The sequence below is a fragment of the Sebastes umbrosus genome, chromosome 15 (genome assembly GCF_015220745.1).
Source record: "Sebastes umbrosus isolate fSebUmb1 chromosome 15, fSebUmb1.pri, whole genome shotgun sequence".
Classification (NCBI taxonomy): Eukaryota; Metazoa; Chordata; class Actinopteri; order Perciformes; family Sebastidae; genus Sebastes; species Sebastes umbrosus.
The window spans coordinates 4356663-4383443 of NC_051283.1; the positions used below are offsets into that span (position 1 = coordinate 4356663).

A 26781-nucleotide genomic window follows, 5' to 3' on the forward strand; every position below is an offset into this window, starting at 1 on the left:
TTCAAGTTTATCTTTACCCTCTTTTGGTATCAAAGAAATCACAGCTTCTCTCCACGAAGGAGGAGTCATGCCAGTCCTGAGTACATGGTTAAACGTGTTCTTCATTATGGGGGTCAGCAGATCTCTCATTTCCTTGTACCACTCAGAAGGGAAACCATCTGGTCCTGGTGCTTTATTAGGTTTTAAATTTGATATTGCCCCTTTAATTTCTTCATCCTTAATTTCACTAATTAGACACTCATTTTGTTCATCTGTCACCTTTGGTAGTTTTATCAGGTAAAAAAAGGCTTCCATCTTCGGTTCATCTATTTTGGGCTGTGTATATACATTTTTATAAAAGGTTTCAAATGATTGTTGTATATCCTCTACTTTGCAGTGTATGGAATTTGTTGTAGGATCCTTTATTTTATAAATTGTATTTTCTGCTTGTTGCTTTTTTAATTTATAAGCGAGTAATTTAGCCGATTTTCCTCCTGCTTCGTAATATCTTTGTTTTAGAAAAATCTGCTTTCTTTTAATATCATTTGACAAGATTTCATTTATTTCGTTCTTTTTCCTATCTATTTCCATTTTTGTTCTTTGATTCAGTGTCTTTTTATGTAAATTCTCTAATTCTTTTAATTCTTTTGTAACCGATCCAATTTTTCTTTTCTCTGCTTTTTCAATTTAGAGCAATAGCCTATAATTTTCCCCCCTAAGAACAGCCTTGCAAGCATCCCAAAGAATCGGTGGGGAAACTTCCCCGTTGTCATTTTCTTCAAAATAGTCTTTAATATCTTTCCTTATTTGCTGCCTAATTTGATTTAGAACCCCTGTGTTTAACCTCCAGATAGTGCTCTTCTTTTCAGAACCTAGTAGTAAATCCATAGAGATTGGGGCGTGGTCTGATAAGTCCATGGTCCCAATATTGCAATTTATCACCCGAAATAAATCTCTTTGAAATGTAAGAAAATAGTCAAGCCTGGAATAGACAGAGTGCGGATGAGAGTAAAAGGTATAGTCCCTCTTTGTCGGGTTCAAATCCCTCCATATGTCTGAGAGTCCTAGCTCTCCCATCATTAATTTTATATTTTTTGTAGTTTTCTTTTCTCTTGAATAATAAGATTTCGAAGTATCCAGGGTCACGTGAAGTCTGACATTAAAGTCCCCCCCCCCCCGCAAATTAGGATGCCCTGGGCCTCAGAGCTTATCAATTCAAAGATTTGTATACAAAATTTCCATTCAGATCCTGGGGGAGCATAGACATTCAGAAAAGTAACTAAAACACCTTGCAGAAACCCCCGGACCAGAACAAATCTTCCATCCATATCTTTCTTTTCAAATGTGCATTCAAAGTTTAATTTGCTAGAAATTAAAATCGCTAACCCTCTCTTAGAACCCTTTTTACAGGTGGATGAGTGCTGATTTAACCTCCATCTCTTAAGTTTTCCATGTTCCAGTTCCGTAAGATGAGTCTCCTGAAGGGGAGCTACTTCTACTCCCTCCCTCTTCAGTTTTGCCATAACTTTGCTCCTCTTGATTGGATTTCCCAGACCATTTACATTATAGGTCATTATTTTAAGTGACATTGTGTATCTTTAAGTATACTTTAAGCCCCCTCAAGCCTATACATGAATCATATCTTACACCCCTGGTGCTACAAGGAACAGTAGCATAAACAATAACCAATAACACAAAAACAAAACCATAACAGGTAACAACACTGACTTCCAAAATGAAGGCCTCGTTTACGGCCTCCTGACTCAGTTGGAAAGTGAGTATAGAGGGAAGGTCTCTTCCTCCTAGCAGTGAAAGAGGGCCCTCTTCAGCCTGTGAGCTGATGTATAGGTCCATAATGTCCAGTGAGAGGTGTCCCGACCACATCACTGACCTCTTTATGCCCTTAATAAAAATAATAAGTTTGAAAATAAAATCCATCCCATAACATTATGTACAACATTGTCCAAGATTCTTAGAAGAACTATTGTACCTAAATATAACCCTGTCGTAGCTAAAGTACGTTACTTATCCAGTGTCTTGTCGTCTGAATGCCCGGAGCCGGTCCCTGAATCCCCGCCCGGAGCCTGCATTCTCCCGGTTCCTTCGTTTTCCGCTGACTCGCCAGGTCAGCCGGGTTATCTGGTCCAGAAGCGAGGTCGACTTTTTCAGAACCGTCACCTGCATCCCTCTCTCTGCCATGTCCGCCGTCGCCTCCTCCGCCGAGTTGTAAATCTCAGTGCCTTCTTTATAAAACACTCTCAGTCTGGCCGGGAACGGAGTTTGAAATCTTATGTTACTTTGTTTCAACACAGTTTTCGCTTCTGCGTACTCCCTCCTCTTCCTCAGCAGCTCCGGTGCGTAGTCGTGATCCAAGTGGATCCGTTTACCTTAAAATCGAATCCCTTTCTCTGCCAGGCTCTTTTAATCACCTCCTCCTTCATCCTGTAGCTGGAGAACTTGACCACCAGTGACCTTGGTGGGGCTTCGGCCGGAGGTTTTGGGGCCAGCGCTCGGTGAGCCATCTCGATGTTTAGCTCTGTAGACGAGGGGAACTCCAAACCTTTCCTTAGCAAGTCTTCCACGAAAGTAATCACTGATGTCATGTCTTCTTCATCTCCTTCTCTTACCCCATATATTCTCACATTATCACGCCGTGACCGGCTCTCCAAGTCAGTCAGTTTATTCTCCGTTGGTATCTGTAGCTTCACCAGCTCCGACAAAACATCCTCCGATGACTGGATTCGGGCCTCCGCCGTGTTGATCCGCTCCTCTGCTTCTTCCACTCTTCTGTAGACTTTATTTATATCCTCTTTTATGCCATGTAGTTGTTTACCGGAGTCATTCCTGAATTCTCGTAACTCTTTCAGGATTAAGCCCAGGCTGGCATCGGGACTCGGCCCCGCGGCAGTGTCCGGTGTGTCTTCCTCCATGTTGCTAATGCTACTAGCTCGGGACAATTGACCGTCTTCTTCTTCGTCGGGTTCCTTACTTTGTACGGGATTTGTCTTCCCCTTTTTAGGCATATTCGCTCGCCCGCTGTATTTACACTTGCTGAAACACGTCTCCTAAAAAAATCGAGTTAAATCGGGCAACCTTTAATTTTACTGTCGGGAGCCTGTCACTCTATGCTGCCATCACGTAGCCAGCTAGACCGGAAGCCCTGTATTTGTGATTTATGACTAGAACAACTTGTCACACAGTGCTCAAATGAATCTCCAGGTTCCCAGCTTTCAGATGATGTACACCACTTCTATGTGACATCTACTGTTGACTATTTATCTACCCCTGAACATCCCCTGTACCCCACCCCTCTAAAACAGGAGGTAGAATGGTAAAGGAGCTGGCTGTACTGAGATGTCTCTTTTTTCTGTCTGCGTCTCTCTCAGATGTCCACATTTTACAGAGGATGAATGGCTGTGAGTGGGACAACGAGACTGGAGAGGTTGTTGGTTATAATCAGTACGGTTATGATGGAGAAGACTTCCTTGTGTTGGACCTGCAGACGCTGACATGGACCGCTCCAAAACAACAGGCTTTCATCACCAAACTCCGATGGGATAATGACAAAGCTAGATTAGAATACAACAAACACTTATACATCCACATGTGTCCTGAGCTGCTGAAGAAGTACCTACACTATGGGAGGAGCTCTCTGCAGAGAACGGGGTAGGATCACATGGCAAGATGTACTGTTGTACATGGACTCAGTGCTTTTAAGGCTCTGTATGATTCCAATGAAAATAATATCCTGACACATCCTGGTGTCTCAGTACAGACTCATCTGTGTCTGTCCTTCTCCCCAGAGCGTCCCTCAGTGTCTCTCCTCCAGAAGACTCCCTCCTCTCCAGTCAGCTGCCACGCTACAGGTTTCTACCCCGACAGAGCCATGATGTTCTGGAGGAAAGATGGAGAGGAGATTCATGAGGACGTGGACCTCGGAGAGATCCTCCCCAACCACGATAGATCCTTCCAGATGAGTGTTGAGCTGAACCTGTCATCAGTCGCACCTGAAGACTGGAGGAGGTACGACTGTGTGTTTCATCTCTCTGGTGTGGTGGACGACATCGTCACCAGACTGGACAAAGCAGTGATCAGGACCAACTGGGGTAAGACTGGAATCACAAGTGATGGAGTATTTTAGACTGGGGGATGGTTTTTACATTACATCGCCTGTACCAGCGAAATAATTTGCCTCAACAGATTTTATTGAGTGTGTTTGTGAGAATCAATGTGTGCATGCAGGTGAGTTTCTGACGGGGCATTTCCGGCGGGTCGGGGGGAGAGAAAAAGTCACGAAACGCATCAGAAATCCACAGTGCCTGGAGCACATTGGACAATACCTAGGAGCTAGCTGTTCAAACTAAACCAAACTAAACACACAAACAAAGCCTTATATTATTTATCCTACATTTATTAATCAGAGCATTCACTATAATCACTCAAAATCAGCTGGGGGAGGTGTGTAGAAACAGTTGTTTACGACTGGCTGGGGGGGTCCCGAACACCAACCTGATTATTTTGGGGGGTCAAGACTCGAACAGATTGAGAACCACTGTATTACATAACCAGCCATTAGTCTTAAAAACGTGCAACAGCAACCACATTTAGAGGACCGGTGCTGACATTTACTCTGAGAGGTGCTGCCAAGTTTGATGGCTTTTCACACATAGATGGCGCTAAATAAAGCTTTTATATCTTGAACTCCTGGTTTACTGTACCCACTTAAACCACTGATAAGCTGTGAACCTCTTTGTCAGGGTTTTTATTTACTACACATTTGTTTGACCAATAATGATTGACAGCACTGCCTGAATGTTGAAATGAAATGAAAGTCATATCCAGAACTGAGGCATTACCACTGAAAACACTTTCAGAACCACACAGCACACAGTGTGAATGAACCCAAAGTGTGAATGTTCTGTTTTGGTTCCAGTTCCTCCTGCAGGGTTCCCTGCTGGTCCTGTTATTGGAGTTGTTGTAGGACTGCTGCTGCTGGCGGTCTGCATCGCTGGACTCTTCATCTGGAGGAGGAACAATAACGGTGAGGAACAGAGATGTTTTTATTCCTCTGATGAATTAAAATAAATAGCTGTGATAGTCTCGTCCTGCATATTTAGTGTGGTACCTCTGGTAACTCAATCCATTTATTTGACTGTGATAGTGAAGCACAAAGTGCTGTTTTTTCTTTTTGTGCTTTCATTTTCTAACATTGTTTTCTCTCATCTGTATTTCAGGGTTTCGCCCTGCTAACAGTAAGTATTATACTGTGAAATATTTCACATTATATACAATTACAGACGTAGGCAAAGTTGTTGGTACCCTTCCGTTAAAGAGAGAAAAACCCACAATGGTCACTGAAATAACTTGAAACTGACAAAAGTAATAATAAATAAAAATTTACTGAAAATGAACTAATGAAAATCAGACATTGTTTTTGAATTTTGGTTCAACAGAATCATTTTAAAAAACAAACTAATGAAACTGACCTGGACAAGAAATGATGGTACCCCTAGAAAAGATGTAAAATAATGTGACCATAGGGACATATTAAACTAAGGTGTGTCCTGTAAATAGCATCACAGGTATCTTCAAACTTGTAATCAGTCAGTCTGCCTATTTAAAGGGTGAAAAGTAGTCACTGTGCTGTTTGGTATCATGGTGTGTACCACACTGAACATGGACCACAGAAAGCTAAGGAGAGAGTTGTCTCAGGAGATCAGAAAGAACATTATAGACCTTCATGTTAAAGGTAAAGGCTATAAGACCATCTCCAAGCAGCCTGATGTTCCTGTGACTACAGTTGCACATATTATTCAGAAGTTTAAGGTCCATGGGACTGTAGCCAACCTCCCTGGACGTGGCCGCAAGAGGAAAATTGATGACATATTGAAGAGACGGATAATACGAATGGTAACCAAAGAGCCCAGAACAACTTCCAAAGAGATTAGAGGTGAACTCCAAGGTCAAGGTACATCAGTGTCAGATCGCACCATCCGTCACTGTTTGAGCCAAAGTGGACTTAATGGAAGACAACCGAGGAGGGCACCAAATCATAAAAAAGCGAGACTGGAATTTTCCAAAATGCATATTGACAAGCCACAAAGCTTCTGGGAGAATGTCTTTTGGACAGATGAGACAAAACTGGAGCTTTTTGGCAAGTCACATCAGCTCTATGTTCACAGACGCAAAAATGAAGCATCCAAAGAAAAGAACACTGTACCTAATGTGAAACATGGAGGAGGCTCGGTTATGTTATGGGGCTGCTTTGTTGCATCTGGCACAGGGTGTCTTGAATCTGTGCAGGGTGCAATGAAATCTCAAGACTATCAAGGCATTCTGGAGCGAAATGTGCTGCCCAGTGTCAGAAAGCTTGGTCTCAGTTGCAGGTCATGGGTCCTCAAACAGGATAATGACCCAAAACACAGCTAAAAACACCCAAGAATGGCTAAGAACAAAACATTGGACTATTCTGAAGTGGCCTTCTATGAGCCCTGATCTAAATCCTATTGAACATCTGTGGAAGGAGCTGAAACATGCAGTCTGGAGAAGGCACCCTTCAAACCTGAGACAGCTGGAGCAGTTTGCTCACGAGGAGTGGGCCAACATACCTGTCGACAGGTGCAGAAGTCTCATTGAGAGTTACAGAAATCACTTGATTGCAGTGATTGCCTCAAAAGGTTGTGCAACAAAATATTAAGTTAAGGGTACCATCATTTTTGTCTAGGCCAGTTTCATTAGTTGTTTTTTTTAAATGATTCTGCTGAACCATAATTCAATGTAAAAAAAAAAAAACAATGTCTGATTTTCATTAGTTAATTTTCAGTGAATTTTTATTTATTATTACTTTTGTCAGTTTCAAGTTATTTCAGTGACCATTGTTGGTTTTTCTTTCTTTAACGGAAGGGTACCAACAATTTTGCCTACGTCTGTATATATATTTTTCCCCTTGTGGGCGAGCAACTAATATCCTGTTCACCATAAAAACAAACGTCCGGCATAATGTGGACACCAATATGACGAGGATTTCACTTTATTTACTACTTGTGTTGACAGCGGGGCAGTGAACATAGAAGAGAATGCTGAACTCCACAACTTATCGTCTCAGAGGACTTTACAATCTGTACAACAAATGGCGTTCTCTACCCTTCATTTGGATAAAGAAAACCCCCCAAACTCATTTAATAAATCTCTCTAATGAGAGCTGCTCATCTGATTTGATGCCATACTGAAGGAGGGAAGAAGTGTTCGGATGGACTTGCATTTATATAGCACTTTTCTAGTCTTCCGACCACTCAAAGCTCTTTACACTACATGTCAGCATTCACCCATTCACACACACATTCATACACTGATGGCAGAAGCTGCTAAGGTGCCAACTTTGCCCATCAGGATCTAATCTAAATACTCATTCACACACCGATGGTCATGCCTTCAGGAGCAATTTGGGGTTAATGGGACTATTTTGTAAGAATCAGAAAATGCTTGTTAACAGCGACACCTGTGGCCGTTAAGTCAACAAAAGTCAGCGTCCTGTTGCTCGCGCTTGTGCTCGCTCTACATAGCAATGAACGAGCATCGCTCAAAACAATGAGGCGACACATGTCAGCTAAAAGCACAACATCACTCTATATTTCAGCTGCTTGGCAGTAATGTTAGCTGACCAGACAAAGGTCTCTCCATGAATCACTGCTGATCCTAGTGTTGGCTTTTCCTGCCTCAGCCTCCCGACCGCGGCCCGGAGTGAACAGGGGAGACACCGGAGTTTTGGTTTCCTTCGTTTCTCTCTACGGAGCCCCGTCACTTCACACGACACGGGAAACCTCTGTTGGTCTGGAGGAGCTGCAGCATTTATTTCTGCACAAACGTCCACTGTACATTCACTAGATATTCTCAGAGCTAAACTAACTCTTCTGCAGTGTGTAGTGTGCGTGCATGCACGTGAGAGTGGAGCGAAATAGCGAGAACGAGCGCGGTGTGTAAGCAAGCAGGCAGGCAGAGGAGCAGAGACTACGGCCCTGGAGACCAAAGCTACGGTCTCCCCCGCGTCTTCCGACCGCGGCCAACACTGTTTAACAGACGGGCTTCACTAGATACAACTTTGCGGTTTTGGTGCTTCCGTGTAGTTTGTGTTGGAGTCTCGTCTGAACAGTGTAGCCACACGTGAGAGCGCATGGGACACCGACCCGCAATGATTTATACGTATAAGAAGTTACAAACAGTCCTTTTAAGTGTCTTGCTCAAGGACACATCAACATGTGACCCGGAGCAGCCGGGGAGTGAACCACCGACCTTCCGAGTAGTGGACGACCTGCTCTACCCTCTGAGCCACAGCTGCCCCAGATCTTTTTTTATTATTATCATTATTATTATTATCATTATTATTATTATTTTTTATTTTTATATTGGTAAATGAATTTATTTTGCACTTTTCTAGTCTTCCGACCACTCAAAGCACTTTACACTACATGTCAGCATTCACCCGTTCACCCACTGATGGCAGAGGCTATCAGTGCCAACTTTTATGGCTATGCCTTCGGGAGCAATTTGGGGTTAAGTGTCTTGCTCAAGGACACATCCACAAGTGACCGGAGCAGCCGAGGATTGAACCACAGTATGTATCTCAAAACTGTACTTAGGTACTTAAGTAAATGTAATAAATTACTTTCCACCTTTGTACAACAAAACCTGAATGGTGTAGTTTTTTATTCATAGTCTATGAGGAGAGATCTAGATAGATTACAGTAGGGCTGCAACTAACAATTATTTTCATTGTCGATTATTTTCTCGATTAGTTGTTTGGTCTATAAAATGTCAGAAATTGGTGAAAAATGTCGATCAGTGTTTCCTGAAGCCCAAGATGACGTCTTCAAATGTCTTGTTTTGTCCTCAACTCAAAAGATATTCAGTTTACTGTCAGAGAAGAGAAAAGAAACCAGAAAATATTCACATTTAAGAAGCTGCAATCAGAGAATTTTGACCTTTTTCATTCTTACAAAAATGACTCAAACCAATTAATCGATTATAGTTGACAACTAATCGCTTAATCGTTGCAGCTCTAAGGTGGATTTCTTTTTATTCTCATGTCACACCTCAAAGTTCTGCTCTTCTGTCACATTGTAGTTGTTCTTTTTTAGTAATCACTTTAACAGAACAGCAGAGAGCAATGTTGTTCTATACTTCTTCTCTCTAAATTTCCATGATATCAATTCAAATTAGGACTATCTTTAAAATCTTGGATTAAATCCAAGGGGGGAGGGGAGATGTGGATCCGCCTGGTGTCAGCAGTGAGTCCGCTGTCTGACAGTGCCCTCCATAGACATATACGTAGAGTGATACTGATAGAAATACCATACTTATGTGGGGAGAAAAATCAATGTGCAATATTAGCTGCAAAATATGTTGACTGTTACCATACAATACAATAAGAGGTGCTACAAGCTCCGAATATGTTTCTGAATAATTACATCTGTAAAAGAATGTATATTTAAAATGTATTGGTACATTGTGATTGTGATTATTTCTTGTGAAATGTAATTATTCATTAATATGTAATTTTGCTTTGGCAATAATGTAACCTGAACATTCATGCTAATAAAGCCTCTTTGAATTTGACTGATTGACTCCTGGAGCAGACGTCAACGTGGGCGCCATATTGGACAGGGCAAGACTGACCTGTAAACAAATACAAGTGAACGGAGGAGCTCCATTTTTCTGGATAAAAAGCACTATAACGTCTACATTTCTCAACCCATTTCAACGAGTCGTTTTATATTCAAACGTTTATGATCTACGAGGAGTAACGTTAAGCTAACGTTACGTTTTTTTTGGGTGAAAAACTGTTAAATACGTTAACGTTACTGCTTCCGGTTCCTGGATCACCGGTCTGTCCTTCGATATGATTCAATCAATTATAAAGTCATGATTATAAACTAGTACTTTCATATCACGTTTTCCTTTAAGCATTTTACACATTATTAACTGTTCAAGTTAACGTTACATCCTTACAAAACGTTTGCTTCTGTAACATCAGATAAGAGCTAGCTAACATTCGTTACTGTTAGATAATCAATATAAGCTAATGTTAGCTTGTTGATGTTCATATCGAACATAATATTGTGTTTAAAACATGATATGTACGTATTGTATATATTAAAGACGATGTGTCTGATATTGCAAACAATAAAACTGATGGCTGGCTTTGGTTTTGGAACAGAAACGTTGACTCAGCAATATTTAGCTTGACTTTATTTATTCAACGCTCTCTTAAGTTACTTTAGGTGTGCTAACGTATTATGGACATTAACTAGCAGCTAACAAGTTCAGTGCAATCAAATTGTATTGATGTTACAATAAGGTTGAGTTAACTTTAGACACAGATGTTAGTAAAATGATTAGGTGTACCATTAGCTTGGTGTTTTGGGTGTTGCTAACTAGATAAATGATCCTGTAATATGTTAACTTTTATATTTTTGACAGAGTCCCTGAGAAAGCTTCAGCTCATATCTCCTGTTACACACCACATGAGACAACAGTCCTAATGTCAGCTGGAGGTGAATGTCTGATTTATTTCTGTCATATGTTTTTGTGACTGAATTTGCTTTGCTCTGCTTAATTCAGCTGAAGTGAGGACTGGTGTGGGCTGGCCAGCAGACAGTAAGAGCTTTCTCTCCTGGGCTGGAAGGTGCTGGCTCATCCTCTAAATCTGTTGATGAAGTGCTGGAGTCTGTGGGAGACTACACAAGAACATGAGGTCAGTGAGGCTGGATGATGAGACACACAACACACCTCTCATTCTAACAGTGTTGTAAGCTTTCTGGATCTGTTGATGCTGACTGGCTGTTCAGTAGTGTCCTCTTTGTTCTACAGCTCTTCCAAAGCTTTATATTTATGTATTTTTTCCATCTACAGGTTTTGCTGTGGAGCGTCCGTCCAAGGCCAAACTGAGTGTGACGACAAGGCTGCCGGGTCCTGTGATGTGTGCTACCTGGGATTTCCTGTACGTACCAGAAACATCCATTTCTTGTATATGAACTGCAAAAACAGTGTAGCCTGTAATCTCAACATTAGTGCAGAGTTTACCTTTGATTGTTAGTGTATTTTATGGATCTGGGCTGGGAATGAAATTAGCACCTGCCACCTGCCAAATACAGAGTAAATGTTGGCTGTGGCAGGTTAATAAATTCAGGTCACCTGCCACCATGGCAGACAGGTTTTCCTTATATTAAGAAATATTATTTTTAAAAAGCAATTCTAAAGCCTAAATTAAGTATACAGTAGTCATGGATCAAGGTTACATGATATAGTCCATAATTCTACGGTCTGGTACCACTGACTCAGTGTTTACCATTTTAAAGCGTTCTTCCTAGATTTCAGAAGTGGCAGACAAAAATAATTGAGTGGCCGGTAGAAATGTTCAGTGACCTGCCGAAGTGGCAGGTGAGGAAAAGGTTAATTTCAGACCCAGGATCCATCAGACAAATATGATATAGCAGATGTATTCAATGAATTTAATGTCTATGGGTAAACACAGAGGTTGTGTCTGTTGCATCAAACCACTGACAGTAGCTTCAACAAGAGGCAAGAGCTAAACACAATCGTTTTCTAATCATAATGCTTTGATTATATGTGATGAACAAACATCTAACACTCAGACAATCTCTCTTTTTCTGTCTTTAGTTACAGATGGTGCTGCTTGATCATGAAACTCCATTTCGAAATGTGGTATTTGTTATTAAGAACTGCTGTTATCACCCCAGGTCTGCCATGGGTTACTGTGACGTCACTATTTTGGTGTGAGCACCATCTTTTGGCCAACTTGGACTACTTCAATTCTTCCTTCAGTCCATGAGGAGGAACCACAGAGACATGAGTTCTATCTCATTTCCCGATTTTTTTTGTCTCCTCGCTCCTCGCTCCTCCTTCCTCGCTCCTCCGGCTGTGACCCGCAGCGCTCCATCTTGAAGGACATCCCAATTTCTAAAATGCATCTCAAGGATCGAGGATCGAGGAGCCATGAGCGAGGATACACCAGTGTATCCTCCAGTGTATCCTTCACAGAAGTTTTTTTACCAACCGACATGTCCCCTTATTGGATATCATTTATTGATTGGACGCTGCGCCGATCGGTTTGATCTGATACAAGTCAGCATCGCTGGAGTTTCATACCGGAGTGAAGAAGGATCACAGATTAAAAGTTTTATAGTTTAGTTGTCATTTGATTCACCATCTAGTTAAAATCTGTTTTAACTGTAAGTGTGAACAACAAACGGACCATGTTGATGGTAAAGTGTTCCAGCAGCAGAAGGACCTGCAGGATCTCTGCTTCACACACCGCGGCTGAAGGAGTCTGACACTGAAAGAGCTTTATAAGACCTGACAACAAACAGACCTCAATCAACTTTCTTCATTTATTAGAATGATTTTTCTTTTCATGATCTGTTATTTCCCCCATTAACTTTTATTAAGGATACTATTAAAGTCAGAGAGAGAAGGAGAGTCTGTCTTTTACACCTTTTACATCATTTACCATCATTTCCATTCAGTCACATGTGAAGCTGATAATTCCTGAGCGTCGGGTTTGATATGAGTTACATCATTTACATTTTCCCTCAAACATTCAGTTTAATACATAATTTCTAGTGTCAGAATATCAATAAATACTGATGCTAATAATATAAAGGCATTGTGCCAGTAGAGATGGTTCCTGGTCCTCTAAGCAGGACTCAGTCCACAGTAGAAATACAGACTGCAGCTGTTATTCATGTGCAGGTGTTTGTTAAACAGGTAACAGGCTACAGAGAGAAACACTGCTGCTCTGCCGCTGAGAATAACTGAGTGTCTTTATTAGTATTATTAGATCAGTTCAGACATCAACAGCTGTTAAAGCCGACTGACAGCTGATCCAGCTGTGATCATCTGTTGCTGTCATCAGAAACAGACGTCGCTTCACGTGACGCTTCAGAGGAGGCTCCATCTCACGTGGGCGGGACTAAAACGCCAGGAGAGGAATCGAGCCGTATAAAGTCGGAAATGGGAAAGGCCCTGTAGCTCTCTCTCTCTCTCTCTCTTACTAATCAAAACAAGATGAAGTTACTAATTTTGCTCAACTTGTTCCTCTTCTGTCACGTTGCATCTACAGGTAAGATCATATTGTGACTCTCACCGTTATTTCTTGTTATTCTTGTTTGTTTTAGTCACTTTGTAGTGCGACATTAAGGAATCACTTTCAATTTGTCACACTGACCTTACAATAATGTCACAATAAATCGGACAAGGCGACCTGCGCTTGACTACTACTTTGCTGGTAGGATAGTGGAATAACCGTGGGACATCAGTGAACATGCTCTTGAGATGGATTTGTCTTCAGTGAACTTTATTGTAAACTTCACGCACCGTGCATCATTTGTGTCCGTTTTGTGTGGTTCTGTAACATACAACGCTGCAACCTTACTCTACAGAATACAGCATTATGTACATAATTTCACCATATAACTAACATTACTACCATATACAGGATATACTGTGATCCTTAATACTCTTACACAGTGCTGTCAAATAACAGGATACACGACATTATAGCTATTAAAATAACATTCAATATCTCTTATGCACTATCTCTTATGGATTATATTTTCCTATATATTATTATATTATATTATATTACGTTACGAACGCCCTCTAGACATGTAAACATCACCATTTCACTCCGTAACACTACGTACAGCATTGCTACGCATGGCATAACATAAAACACAGTAAATACAGAGCTAACTCTGTAACGAGCATTGCTAACAATTATGCATCCCTCATGTAACAACTTAAAGGTCCTATATTGTAAAAAGTAAGATTTTCATGTCTTTTATATTATAAAGCAGGTTTAAGTGCTTTATAAATACTATGAAAGTATCGAAGCGCTCAATATACAGAGAAATACACACACAGCCCGTATTCAGAAATTGTGCATTTGAAACAAGCCGTTAGGATTTCTGTCCATTTGTGATGTCACAAATATACAATATTTAGACCATTACACGGTTTTAAACGTAAACATTCTAAATGTGTCCCAGTTTATTTCTGGTTGCAGTGCATGTGAATAACATCAGCTGACAGGAAGTAAACATGGACCCAAACTGTTGCCAGGCAACGCAATTCTGTTGCAATTCTGTTGCAATTCTGTTGCAATTCTGTTAAAATGCACTAAAATGGAGCGTTTCAGACAGAGGCTAAATACAGGCATATTCAAGCAGACAGTATGAGGGAAATTTTTTTTTTTTTTAATATTACAGCATGTGAACATGTTCTAGTAGAAACACAAAATACAAGTATGAACCTGAAAATGAGCACGATATGGGACCTTTAAGACTTATATCTTCAAATAGCAAAAAGGAAACTTATTTCTCAATGGACGCACACAGGCTCTCACTGTCTAAAATGTCCAAACTGTGCAGTACTAATTACTTTGTAGCTCAACTACAGCTCACTTGTCATGGAACTCTCTGGAGCAACAGAAAAAGGAGATGATTTACCTCCGCTACGAAGGATTGATTGACAGGCTACTCAGCCAATAGAAATGCACTTAGCAAAACGATAATTAAGGATATAAACTAAGGCATAGATATTCAAACCACATAAACTGAGGTAGAAAATGCATGAAGGGATATAATCTTCTTTACAGTTTTTATATAAACCTACACGCCATTGTGTCACAAAACGACACATAAACTGTAAATATGCTTTAGTTTAGGCAATAATATATCAATAACGTCGTCATAAACGTGATAGAGGAAACATTGACTGTTGCTAGGAGACATAACCTCTGTGCTGTGGTATATATATATACATACTTCATTTAATAACATTATATATACAGTGCCTTCAGTAAGTATTCAGACCCCTTCACTTTTTTCACATTTTGTTTTGTTGCAGCCTTATGCTAAAATCAATAAAATTACTTTTTTCCATCATCAATCTACACTCAATACACCATAATGACAAAGTGGAAACTGAATTTTAGAATTTTTTGCAAATTTATTAGAAAGGAAAAACTGAAATATCACATTTACTTAAGTATTCAGACCCTTTACTCAGTACTTAGTTGAAGCACCTTTGGCAGCAATTACAGTATTGAGTCTTCTTGGGTATGACGTGACAAGCTTTGCACACCTATTTTTGGGGAGTTTCTCCCATTCTTCTTTGCAGGACCTCTCAAGCTCCATCAGGTTGGATTGGGAGCGTCGGTGCACAGCCATTTTCAGATCTCTCCAGAGATGTTCAATCGGGTTCAAGTCTGGGCTCTGGCTGGGCCACTCAAGGACATTCACAGAGTTGTCCCGAAGCCACTCCTGCATTGTCTTGGCTGTGTGCTTAGGGTCATTGTCCTGTTGGAAGATGAACCTTCGGCCCAGTCTGAGGTCCTGAGCGCTCTAGACCAGGTTTTCATTAAGAATATCTCTGTACTTTGCTCCGTTCAGCTTTCCCTCAACCCTGACCAGTCGCCCAGTCCCTGCCGCTGAAAAACACCCCCAAAGCATGATGCTGCCACCACCATGCTTCACCGTTGGGATGGTATTAGGCAGGTCATGAGCGGTGCCTGGTTTCCTCCAGACATAACGCTTAGAATTGAGGCCAAACAGTTCAATCTTTGTTTCATCAGACCAGACAGTCTTGTTTGTCACTGTCTGAGTGTCCTTTAGGTGCTTTTTTTGCAAACTCCAAGGGGGCTTTCTCTGAGGAGAGGCTTCCGTCTGGCCACTCTGCCATAAAGCCCAGATGGGTGAAGTGTTGCAGTGATGGTTGTCCTACTGGGAGTTTCTCCCATCTCGACACAGGATCTCTGGAGCTCAGCCAGAGTGACCATCGGGTTCTTGGTCACCTCTCTTACCAAGGCCCTTCTCCCCCGATTGCTCAGTTTGGCCGGGCGGACAGCTCTAGGGAGAGTCCTGGTTGTTCCAAACGTCTTCCATTTAAGAGTTATGGAGGCCACTGAGCTCTTGGGGACTTTCAATGCAGCAGAATTTTTTTGTAGCCTTCCCCAGATCTGTGCCTCGACACAATCCTGTCTCTGAGCTCTGTAGGCATTTCTTTCGACCTCATGGCTTGGTTTTTGCTCTGATATGCGTTGTCAGCTGTGAGACCTTATATAGACAGGTTTGCGCCTTTCCAAATAATGTCCAATCAATTGAATTTACCACTGGTGGACTCCAGTCAAGGTGGAGAAACATCTCAAAGATGATCGAGGGATATGGGAGGCACCTGAGCTAAATTTCAAGCGTCATAGTAAAGGGTCTGAATACTTAAGTAAATGTGATATTTCAATTTTTCCTTTTTAATAAATTTGCAAAAAATTCTAAAATTCTGTTTCCACTTTGTCATTATGGTGTATTGAGTGTAGATTGATGAGGGAAAAAAATAATTTTATCGATTTTAGCATAAGGCTGCAACATAACAAAATGTGAAAAAAGTGAAGGGGTCTGAATACTTTCTGAAGGCACTGTACGTATATACCTCATTTAATTTAATTTTAAAACAAAATTGTAACTTGCACACTTTGTTTATATTTCATTACACACTTTGCTGTTGTATATAGCATGTTATTGTTATTTTATGTTCATATTTTATATTTTCTAAGCTAGTTGTAGTTCCTGTGCATTGCCTGGATACTCTGCTGCTGTAACACAATCATTTCCCAATTTGGGATCAATCCATCTATCTATCTATCTATCTATCTATCTATTAGTAATGCGAATGGGTCTATAACATATTCTTTTGTAGCTCAAAGTAATTCAACATATTTTAAAATTCTCCTTTTTTGGGTAATTGACAATTAATTAACCCATTTGTGCCCAAAGACTATATTTAGTATGATAAGGACACATTTGCTCTGATCGGTCAAAAGCTTTGAAAATTGGTACGGACATACTTTGGGCAAGTATCTAACAGCACAACACTTTTTACATTGCATATGTGTGCATATCTTTGATATTCAACTTTGTATGAGTTCATAGATACCAAATACTTGATTGTGCCCTTTGTAGTTTCTGAGATACAGTCATTTTCTTATCATACTACTGTATATTTCATCTGAAGGCACGTGACTACTGTTTTTACCTAAAATATAAAGGAGTCCAAAAACAGTAGGCCCATGTACCCAAAGGCTAGATAAAGTATGATAAGAAAAACTCACTTTTCAGCAAAACGGTTTGACCGATTTTGAAAATTTCTTATAATTTGTGCTGAGGCAAGCCCAAAACTCAAAATTTGAGTTGTGGGCACAAATGGGTTAATCAATCAACCCCTCAAAAATGTTCAAAATCCAATTCAAAACCTTCTTTGTCTTGCAGTGAAACACTCCCTGAAATTTTTCTCTACTGCAACTTCTGGAGTCCCAAACTTCCCAGAGTTCGTGGCTGCTGCGATGGTCGATGAAGTGCAGATGGGTTACTGTGACAGCAACACCAAGACCCCAGAACTCAAACAGGACTGGGTGAGGAAACTAGCAAAGGATGAGCCACAACAACTGGAGTGGTATTCTCTTCAGTGTTCTGGTAGCCAGCAGTTCTTCAGAGCCAACTTGGACAGCTTGAAGCAGCGCTTAAACCAAACTGGAGGTACAGTATGTTTATGTTCATATGTAACTTTTTACTGGTGAAATGTTTCCTCCCTCTGAGGTGAGACGTAGCTTACAGTATAAACACACTGAGCCAATGTGTGTGTGTCTCTGTGGTGAAGATGTCATATTATCTGTTAACCCCTTAACCTCTTTAAGAGGTTGTTGCACTGAGTGATGATACTGTTATCATATGAAACTAGAAAATCTAAGGAATCCATTGCTATCAACCATATCATACTAGCTTGTCGGGAAGATAATACTAAATAACGCTGCAAAGTTACGCTAAATTTTGGTTTTTTTAATGTAGGTCAAACCTGTTATTTCCGCCTATTCTAAAATGGTGTATTTGAATATTTCTGCATACTGGGGTCCTGAAACAATCTTGAATTACATAAATTAGGTATCACTGTAAAGCTGAGACTCTTGTGGATCCAATGAGCCTTAATGTATTAATGTGTGATGATGTTAGTCCCCATAGGAGACATTCTAGTGTAGTGAGACCATTTTTTAAAAACTTGACCTCACTGTATGAAATGACCTGTGGTGACCTCTAGGATAATCACAGCCTCATGAAACTTTACAGCCACCAACAAGAGACCTAGAGCATTCAGAGGATGGATGGCTAGATTGACAATAAGGGGTTTCTGAGCAGTTTCCAGAATTGTAGAAAAATGTAATTCTTGCAGATGTCAAACGTTTTTGATACCAAATCACAGCACGGCTTTTTCTATGGTGTTCCTCAAGGTCTTGGTGTCTTAATGTGGTATTTTGGAGGGATTAGTGATCTTTTTTATCAATACTCCAGTGGTAAAATATGCTTGACTTTAGCAACAAATCTGTAACAAATGGTATCAAACCAAAAAATGCTGCAACAACTTATGAGACATAATAGAGCATGGGGAAGACCATCATATACTTCTATCATAATGTTCTATGCTCTTATACACTTTCACTATTTATTTTAATCTATTCATCCATTTATTAATACATTTGTTTTTTTTATTTATGACTAGAACAACTTGACACACAGTGCTGCATCTCAAATTAATCTTCAGGTTCCAAGCTTTCAGATGATGTACACCACTTCTATGTGACATCTACTGTTGACTATTTATCTACCCCTGAACATCCCCTGTACCCCACCTCTCTAAAACAGAAGGTAGAATGGTAAAGGAGCTGGCTGTACTGAGATGTCTCTTTTTTCTGTCTCTGTCTCTCTCAGGTGTCCACATTTTACAGAGGATGAGCGGCTGTGAGTGGGACAACGAGACTGGAGAGGTTGTTGGTTTTAATCAGTACGGTTATGATGGAGAAGACTTCCTTCTGTTGGACCTGCAGACGCTGACATGGACCGCTCCAACACAACAGGCCTTCATCACCAAACGTAGATGGGATAATGACAAAGCTAGATTAGAATACAACAAACACTACCTCATCCACATATATCCTGACTGGCTGAGGAAGTACCTACAGTATGGGAGGAGCTTTCTGCAGAGAACAGGTAGGATCACATGGCAAGATGTACTGTTGTACATGGACTCAGTGCTTTTAAGGCTCTGTATCATTCCAATGAAAATAATATCCTGACACATCCTGGTGTCTCAGTACAGACTCATCTGTGTCTGTCCCTCTCCCCAGAGCGTCCCTCAGTGTGTCTCCTCCAGAAGACTCCCTCCTCTCCAGTCAGCTGCCACGCTACAGGTTTCTACCCCGACAGAGCCAAGATGTTCTGGAGGAAAGATGGAGAGGAGATTCATGAGGACGTGGACCACGGAGAGATCCTCCCCAACCACGATGGATCCTTCCAGATGAGTGTTGAGCTGAACCTGTCATCAGTCGCACCTGGAGACTGGAGGAGGTACGACTGTGTGTTTCATCTCTCTGGTGTGGTGGACGACATCGTCACCAGACTGGACAAAGCAGTGATTAGGACCAACTGGGGTAAGACTGGAATCACAAGTGATGGAGTATTTTAGACTGGGGGATGGTTTTTGCATTACATCGCCTGTACCAGTGATATAGAATAGATTTTATTGAGTGTGTTTGTGAGAATCAAAGTGTGCATGCAGGTGAGTTTCTCACGGGTCATTTCCGGCGGGTCGGGGGGAGAGAAAAAGTCACGAAACGCATCAGAAATCCACAGTGCCTGGAGCACATTGGACAACGCCTAGGAGCTAGCTATTCAAACAAAACCAAACTAAACACACAAACAAAGCCTTATATTATTTATCCTACAGTTATTAATCAGAGCGTTCACTATAATCACTCAAAATCGCACGTAAAAACAGCTGTTTACGCCTGGCTGGGGGGGTCTCGAACTCCAACCTGATTATGTTAAAGTTTGAGAACCACTGTATCACATAACCAGCCGTAAGTCTTAAAAACGTGCAACAGCAACCACATTTAGAGGACCGGTGCTGACATTTACTCTGAGAGGTGCTGCCAAGTTCGATGGCATTTCACACATAGATGGCGCTAAATAAAGCTTTTACATCTTGAACTCCTGGTTTACTGTGTAAGGGATTTACAAATGGAACAGGTTTGGTTATTAGCTAATTTAATAATAATATTCATAGAATTATTATTATTAATAAGAATTATTAATCAACATTAATAATGAACGGGGCACCACCCTGGAATCGGGGACCAATAACCAAAACGTTAATCCAGTCTCATAAGGGGATTGTTCACTCCAAATGCCAGTATTTAATCACTACTTTACATTTAGGAGATGAACGGTGAAGGGTGAATCCGAGCACTAACTCTCATAACCAGCCGCTATTACAATATGAATGCACAACAAACACAGACAACTGCTATTTAAAATAAGACCATTTATTTAAATATAGTGATCTCAATCAACAATAAACACTCTAACAACATCAATATAAATCAATAGTTATTACAGCAGTAATTACTAATTAACAACACTTTTAATAAACAAATGGATGTTCTACAATGCAGCTCTAAGCACTAAACTAGAATTAAACAAAACACAAAGTGAGAGAGAGAGATGTGTGTGTGTGTGTGTGTGTGTGTGTGAGTATGAGAGGAGGTGTGAAATGGGAGTGTGTGTGTGGAGGAGGAGCAAAGGACGCTCGAGGTGGCGTCACCACGTAAGTGGCTACGTCACGTGAGGGAGGGGTTGCTCGACTGTTACAGATCACGCACGAACGGGGGTGTGAACCCCACGTGTCCTGTAAGGTAATGGGGTGAGCCTATGTGAGGAGGCGTGTCTATGTGTGTGTGCGGTGTGGGAGGAGCAAAGGACGCCAGCGGTGGACGTCAACACGTAAGTGGTTACGTCACGCGAGGGAGGGGTTGCTCGAACGTTACAGACCTCGCCCAAACGGGATGTGAAAGTCCCGCGTGATCAGTAAGGTGGGAACGTGAGGAGGCGTATCTACGTGTGTGCGTGTGTGGGAGGAGCAAGGGAAACCCCGAGGCGGCGTCACCACGTAAGTGGTTACGTCACGAGGGAGGAATTGCTCTGGTGGCGGAAGCGCCACGGAAATTACCGACCGCGTACGAACGGGAGGTTTAAGTCCCACGTGTCGGCAAAGTGTTTGTTTGTATGTGGTAGAAGTGGAGGAAAAGAAAGGCGGGGAGCGCCTTAAAACAGTATCACAGTCAAAACAGTAAACACCACAGCAGCAGGAATCCTAACTGCCGCGCGAGAGATGTAATAGCTGGATTATTATTACTCAGATGCTCGGCCGGCAAACTCACGTTTGTCAGCCGTGCACTGGTCTTTTAATAATAAACTACAGCTACAGATCTTCACGTTTGGCAGGAGCTAACACAAGGAGCACACAGTAATCAGACAGTCAGCAACAGTAAACAAAGCAACATAAACAAGCAAAGCAGAGCAAAGCAAGTTAAATAAACAAAGCAAACAGACGGACTCGGCGGTCCGTACGTTCAGTATAAATCAACAATAGTTATTAACTTATTGGAATATACAATTTCACTAGTCTCTGCCCAGACACAAGCCTCTTACTTGAATCGCTTCTTCGGAGCGATAGTGGAGTATATCGTCGTTAATTGGTCCGGCGGCGTCGCAGGCTCGGACAATAACGGGCCGTTATGATGCTCGTCAGCTGATGAACGGCAGGCTGGACCTCTGTGTGGCAGCGGAGGGGAAAGCAGCCAGAAATGAAGGAAAAGGCGGTGCGCTCGTTTCCTTTGATGAAGAACGGTTGTCCTCGGCTTCCTTGGTGAAGCCGGGCTGTATTCTTCCTTCTGCAGGGATGTGGATCAAAGTCTGATGGACACAACAATTTCTTAAACTCGTCCAGCGAGGTCAGGAAATTGTGGCTCGAGTCTTAAGGTGAACACGTCAGCGTTGGGTACCTCCTGTAGCAACGTGAAGTTGTAGTGGAAAGGGGATGAGATTCAGGTGAGTGTGCTTTTATCTCCTGTGAGGTAGTGGGCATTTCACCGGAAAGACCCCACATTTCCTGTTAGCCTCATCCAATGGGAGCCCTTGTTTGGGTTCAAAATGAAATTTCACATGTAGATGCGAAATTTCAAGAGCCGGGCAGTTAGGTCCCCTGCTGTGATCAGGCTTCTGGTTTCCCATGTAGGCCAAGGCTCTTTGTCTCGTGAGGTCCCTACAGTCCCCCTTTGTTCTGAAGAGTGGGACGCAGGTCCCGGTCTTTAGAGCATGAAAGGGCCGAACAGTCCATGTAGGTGATGGTAACCTGAGGGTTACACAGTCCATATTCCTGAGTGGGAAAGAGTTTGAGTAGTCCATGCTGTTCAGCGCTTGACGTTTTACAGAGGCTCTAGTATCTGGGCAGATGACTTATCTATTTCTTGTTGCATTGTTTTACATTCATACATCATTCAACCTGAGGGAAACACCAATCTTATCACATTCTTTGCTGCTCGGAGAGGGAGGAAAGAATTAGGGTTAGGGTTAACCAACTTACTCCTTGAGAGGGGTGGAGCCAGTTAGAGGTGTGGTTGAGGGCTGATGTATGAAGCTTGGTGACACAAACAGAAGTTAATCTAGTTTGGCCTGTAGTGTCTGGATGTACTTGTACATGCTGTGTGCAGCGATGGCCGTGATGATCCAACCACCAAGCAAAAGCACCAGGGCTATCCAATTCATCGGATGATCCTGATAGGACGATAACCCATTCATATGTGACGAAAATGTGGTGGTAAGTCCAGTCGGTTTGAGACTGAACTGAACCAATTTAGTCCCTTCAGCCAGAAGCTGCTGTTGAAGGGTGTCGCCTATTGTGAGGTCGTGACCTCTGAGCGCATCCATGATCTCAATCTCCACGTCATGTCTGTCGGGGTTGAGATGATGGAGGACAATGTCATCGATGTGTATTGTAGCTCCCAATGGAATTGTTAAAAACACTGTCTGGTTAGGTAGTGTTAGTTTAGTGGCTGTATCATGGCGGTCATGACACAATAGGGCTTCGGTGGCCGATGTACTCACAAGCCAGCGATTGCCAGCCCGTTCCACCCGTGTCTCCGTGGTCTCATCCCTGATGGTCATACTACCGTGGTGCTTTTGTCCGGGAGTGTCACTCTCCGGCCGCAGAGGTAGTCTGTTCCATCTCGAACAAAGGGGTTGCTTGGGCAGACCCAGTGTATGTCCTTTGTTTTGGCACCCCTGTTCAGATTGGGAATGAGGTAGAGAGACGGGTCGTCATCGTGGTAGGCAATGGTTGGTGGTGTTCTAAGGTGTACATGGGTGTGTTCTCTTCCTCTGAGAGTGGGGACTGCCCCCCTCCCTTTCGGGTGTGGAGGCTGCCCTCTCTCCTGGAAGTGCAAAAGGCTTAAGGTTATCTGGTCCGTGTGGATCCAGAAGGAAAGATCAGAACCTGGATCAGGTTCTGGAAAAGGCATGAGCATCGGTGGGGGTCCTCTGGACTCCTGGATGACGGCGGCTTGTCCGTCTGACCGATGAGCACGGGCTCTGCATCATGAGTGCAGATGCAAATGGGATGCACGAGAGTCATCCCCTGAAGAGTGATGGAACCTAAGTGTTGGAACACATAAGGTTTAGTTCAAAACCGGATTCAAGCAGATCAAGGGTGCTGATACAGCTCCTTATGAATACTGAGGTGTATATGCGTGTGGCATTATCCTTGCGGACGAGGTTGCCAAGGAGGTCAAGAATGGAGGTTGCGGTACGTTCGGTGTGGTGGTCCCAGGGAGCAACGTGGGCTCCTTTGGTTCCCTTCTCCAGCTTACGACGTAAACTTTGGTGGTAGAAGAGAATGGGATCCGGCCATGTCATACTGGTGGGGGGCTGTCGTCGGACTTCTTTGGAGTGTCCGGCAGCGCTGGTTGTTGACTGGCTGTCCCAAACTGTCTCATCGCTTCCTTGAAACACTTTCGAATCATGTTTTCCATTTCTTGCCAACCCTCCCCTCTGGGGGGGTTTGGGACTGCATCATTATACTTACCTCTTTGCTTGGGGTTTTGGTCGTACTGAAACCTCTTCGGTTGGAAGGTATCAGGTTGCCTTGGCCTGGCCTGATTGTGGAAGTAGCCTTGGTTACCACCCCCTTGGTTCTGTTGGTTACCATGCTGGCGAGGTGGTTGGCGTCCCTGGTAAGTCACCCTGGCATTTCCCCAAGCACGAGGCATTTCGTTGCCTTCGAGTGCCAGGTCATTGCTCTCATAGGACTGAATCCCCAGGACGCGGGTGGCGTCGTCTTCTTGCCACCTAACAGGGCATGTCTGTGTCTCCCAGGCCATCTGCGCATACCTCCTGATCTCATGCATGCTGAGGTTGTTTGACCTGCTGGACATCGTGACATCATAACGCACACTTTCGTGGAGGTTGTGCAGGAACAGGGACTTGAAAGTTTGTTCTTCCTCCAGACCCGGGGCGTTACGTCCCTGAAAGTAAGCGGCTCTCAGGCGTCTGTAATAGTCTCTCGGGGACTCATGCTTTTTATGCATTACTGCGAAAGCGCCGAGAGTGGCAGAAGCTGGATCCGTATATGGAGAATACTCCTCTCGTAGGGCATTACAGAGGGCTGGATAGCAGTCTCTGATTTGTGGTGCCAAGGATTCCATGAAGACATGAACTCTTCTAGCCGTAGTCTTCCACACAAGCTTTAGCTCCTCACGTGACGAAGCGTGAGGTAGATCAAGAAGGCAGCGCTCAATCTCCCTGAGGTAGTCGTCGATGTTGGACTCTCGACTACTGGGATCAAAGCGCTCAATGTCCTTTGCCAGGGACTCAAGCTGATGGGTACGCAGGCCATGACTTCGGGGCGGGTAAACACGCGGTCCGAGTCATCTGAAAACCCGTAGTCGCTTGGGTCACCAAAGCGGGAAGGACGATTGCTCCTCCTTCGTGTAGGGGACGGAGTCCGGTTGGGGTTAGGTCGCGAGCTACGTGACATTGAGCGATCGTCCGCGTATGAGGATCTAAAACCACTCGCTTCTCGTGAGTAACTTACCCCTGTCCGGAATGGAGGTGGAGATAGGTCAAACCGCAAAGTAGCACGGCTCTGGATGGATTGGGGTACACTCCTGGAGGGCAGTGAACCTGTGTCCATCGGGCGTGCTGCTACTGGGGCACGGTGACCATCACGAGTGATGGGGTTAGATGGGGTCCAGCCAAGGGTTTGGCTGGATGGATTAGCAGCAGAAACGTTCTCCGTATCTGAGTCAGGTGATTCTAAGGAGAACAGGTTAGCAGCAGTACTTACCTGTCTGGCTTGTGCCTCCTTAACTCTGGCCTCTGCTTCCTGCGTGGCAGCCTGAAGCTGCGCATACGCGGCGTCAGTCTCCTCCAGCAGCCGAGCACGATCTTCCTGTGTTCGGGAGACCTCGAAACGGTAATCCCGAACCTCCCTTTGTAGGTTGGAATTACCGTGCTCTGCAACTTGGAGCTGCGCCTGGTGCTGGAGCTTGCAGCTGCGTTTTGCGGTCATACAACAAGACTAATTGACCGAGCACATCCGGGACGGTGCGCTGTGGCTTCCCGGTCGGCTGGTTGATAAACTCAACCAGCTCTATTATCTTACCTTCTACAGTGCCAGCACTGTAGCTATTAAGATTTTCTTTCTCCTCGAGGGAGAGCTTGAGGAGGCCAGCGACCGCATCCTGCAGGCATGGATCGGTGGACTCCTGTGGAGCCTCGGCTCCTGACTCACGGGTGTCGTCACTACTCATTTTGCTGAGCTAGTAAACGATAACCCTGAGATATAAAATAGAAAGTTGATACTATGTTGCTGAAAGAAAAATGCACAGGTAAGAGGATTTGACCTGTGGATTACAAAACTATGTTAGATTTGTTAAAGCTATCAGGCCTTTGGATGTTAATGAGTCACTTTAGCACCTTCAGTCAGTAACAGCTTATGTTAATGGGTTAGGGATTCCACAAAAACCAAATAGCAACCAAAATTGCTATTTCAAACAAACAAGACAAAACTAACCACTAATCCACACTTAATCAGTCCACACTGATTATATGCTTGACAAATTCTGAAAAGAAAATTAATTTTCAAAAATCAAAATTTTTGAAAAAATTAATAAATCAAAAGTAACTATTCTGGATTATTGTACATGAATATTGCAATAACTGGTATCAGAGAGCCTCACACGGGGCACCATTTGTAAGGGATTTACAAATGGAACAGGTTTGGTTATTAGCTAATTTAATAATAATATTCATAGAATTATTATTATTAATAAGAATTATTAATCAACATTAATAATGAACGGGGCACCACCCTGGAATCAGGGACCAATAACCAAAACGTTAATCCAGTCTCATACGGGGATTGTTCACTCCAAATGCCAGTATTTAATCACTACTTTACATTTAGGAGATGAACGGTGAAGGGTGAATCCGAGCACTAACTCTCATAACCAGCCGCTATTACAATATGAATGCACAACAAACACAGACAACTGCTATTTAAAATAAGACCATTTATTTAAATGTAGTGATCTCAATCAACAATAAACACTCTACTAATAATTTACTAATTAATAACACTTTTAATAAACAAATGGATGTTCTACAATGCAGCTCTAAGCACTAAACTAGAATTAAACAAAACACAAAGTGAGAGAGAGAGATGTGTGTGTGTGTGTGTGTGTGTGTGTGTGTGTGAGTATGAGAGGAGGTGTGAAATGGGAGTGTGTGTGTGGAGGAGGAGCAAAGGACGCTCGAGGTGGCGTCACCACGTAAGTGGCTACGTCAC

At 42.7% G+C, this 26781-nt stretch overlaps 2 protein-coding genes and 1 long non-coding RNA gene across 6 annotated transcripts in view; all 3 read left to right on the forward strand.

Moving 5' to 3' along the window:
• LOC119502682 (major histocompatibility complex class I-related gene protein-like) overlaps positions 1–20030 on the forward strand; it is a 334522-nt gene extending 314492 nt beyond the window's left edge. The window contains exons 5-6 of one of the 3 annotated variants that reach the window (XM_037793761.1): positions 3366–3641; positions 19223–20023. In XM_037793761.1, coding sequence (XP_037649689.1) covers positions 3366–3641; positions 19223–19563 — 617 coding nt within the window. In that variant the 3' untranslated portion in view covers positions 19564–20023. Of the gene's footprint in view, positions 1–3365; positions 3642–19222 lie in introns of all 3 variants that reach the window. The other 2 variants (XM_037793762.1, XM_037793760.1) reach the window with 2 other exon arrangements.
• The window catches only part of LOC119502690 (major histocompatibility complex class I-related gene protein-like), a 78719-nt gene that overhangs the window by 27740 nt on the left and 24198 nt on the right, over positions 1–26781 (forward strand). For both annotated transcript variants that reach the window (XM_037793817.1, XM_037793816.1), the window contains 2 exons: positions 17319–17585; positions 18810–19088. In XM_037793817.1, the coding sequence (XP_037649745.1) occupies positions 17319–17585; positions 18810–19088 (546 nt within the window). The remainder of the gene's footprint in view (positions 1–17318; positions 17586–18809; positions 19089–26781) is intronic.
• On the forward strand, positions 4968–7355 carry LOC119502712. The gene is made up of 3 exons (XR_005210141.1): positions 4968–5020; positions 5214–5231; positions 7033–7355. It is a non-coding gene; the product is annotated as an uncharacterized LOC119502712 (long non-coding RNA).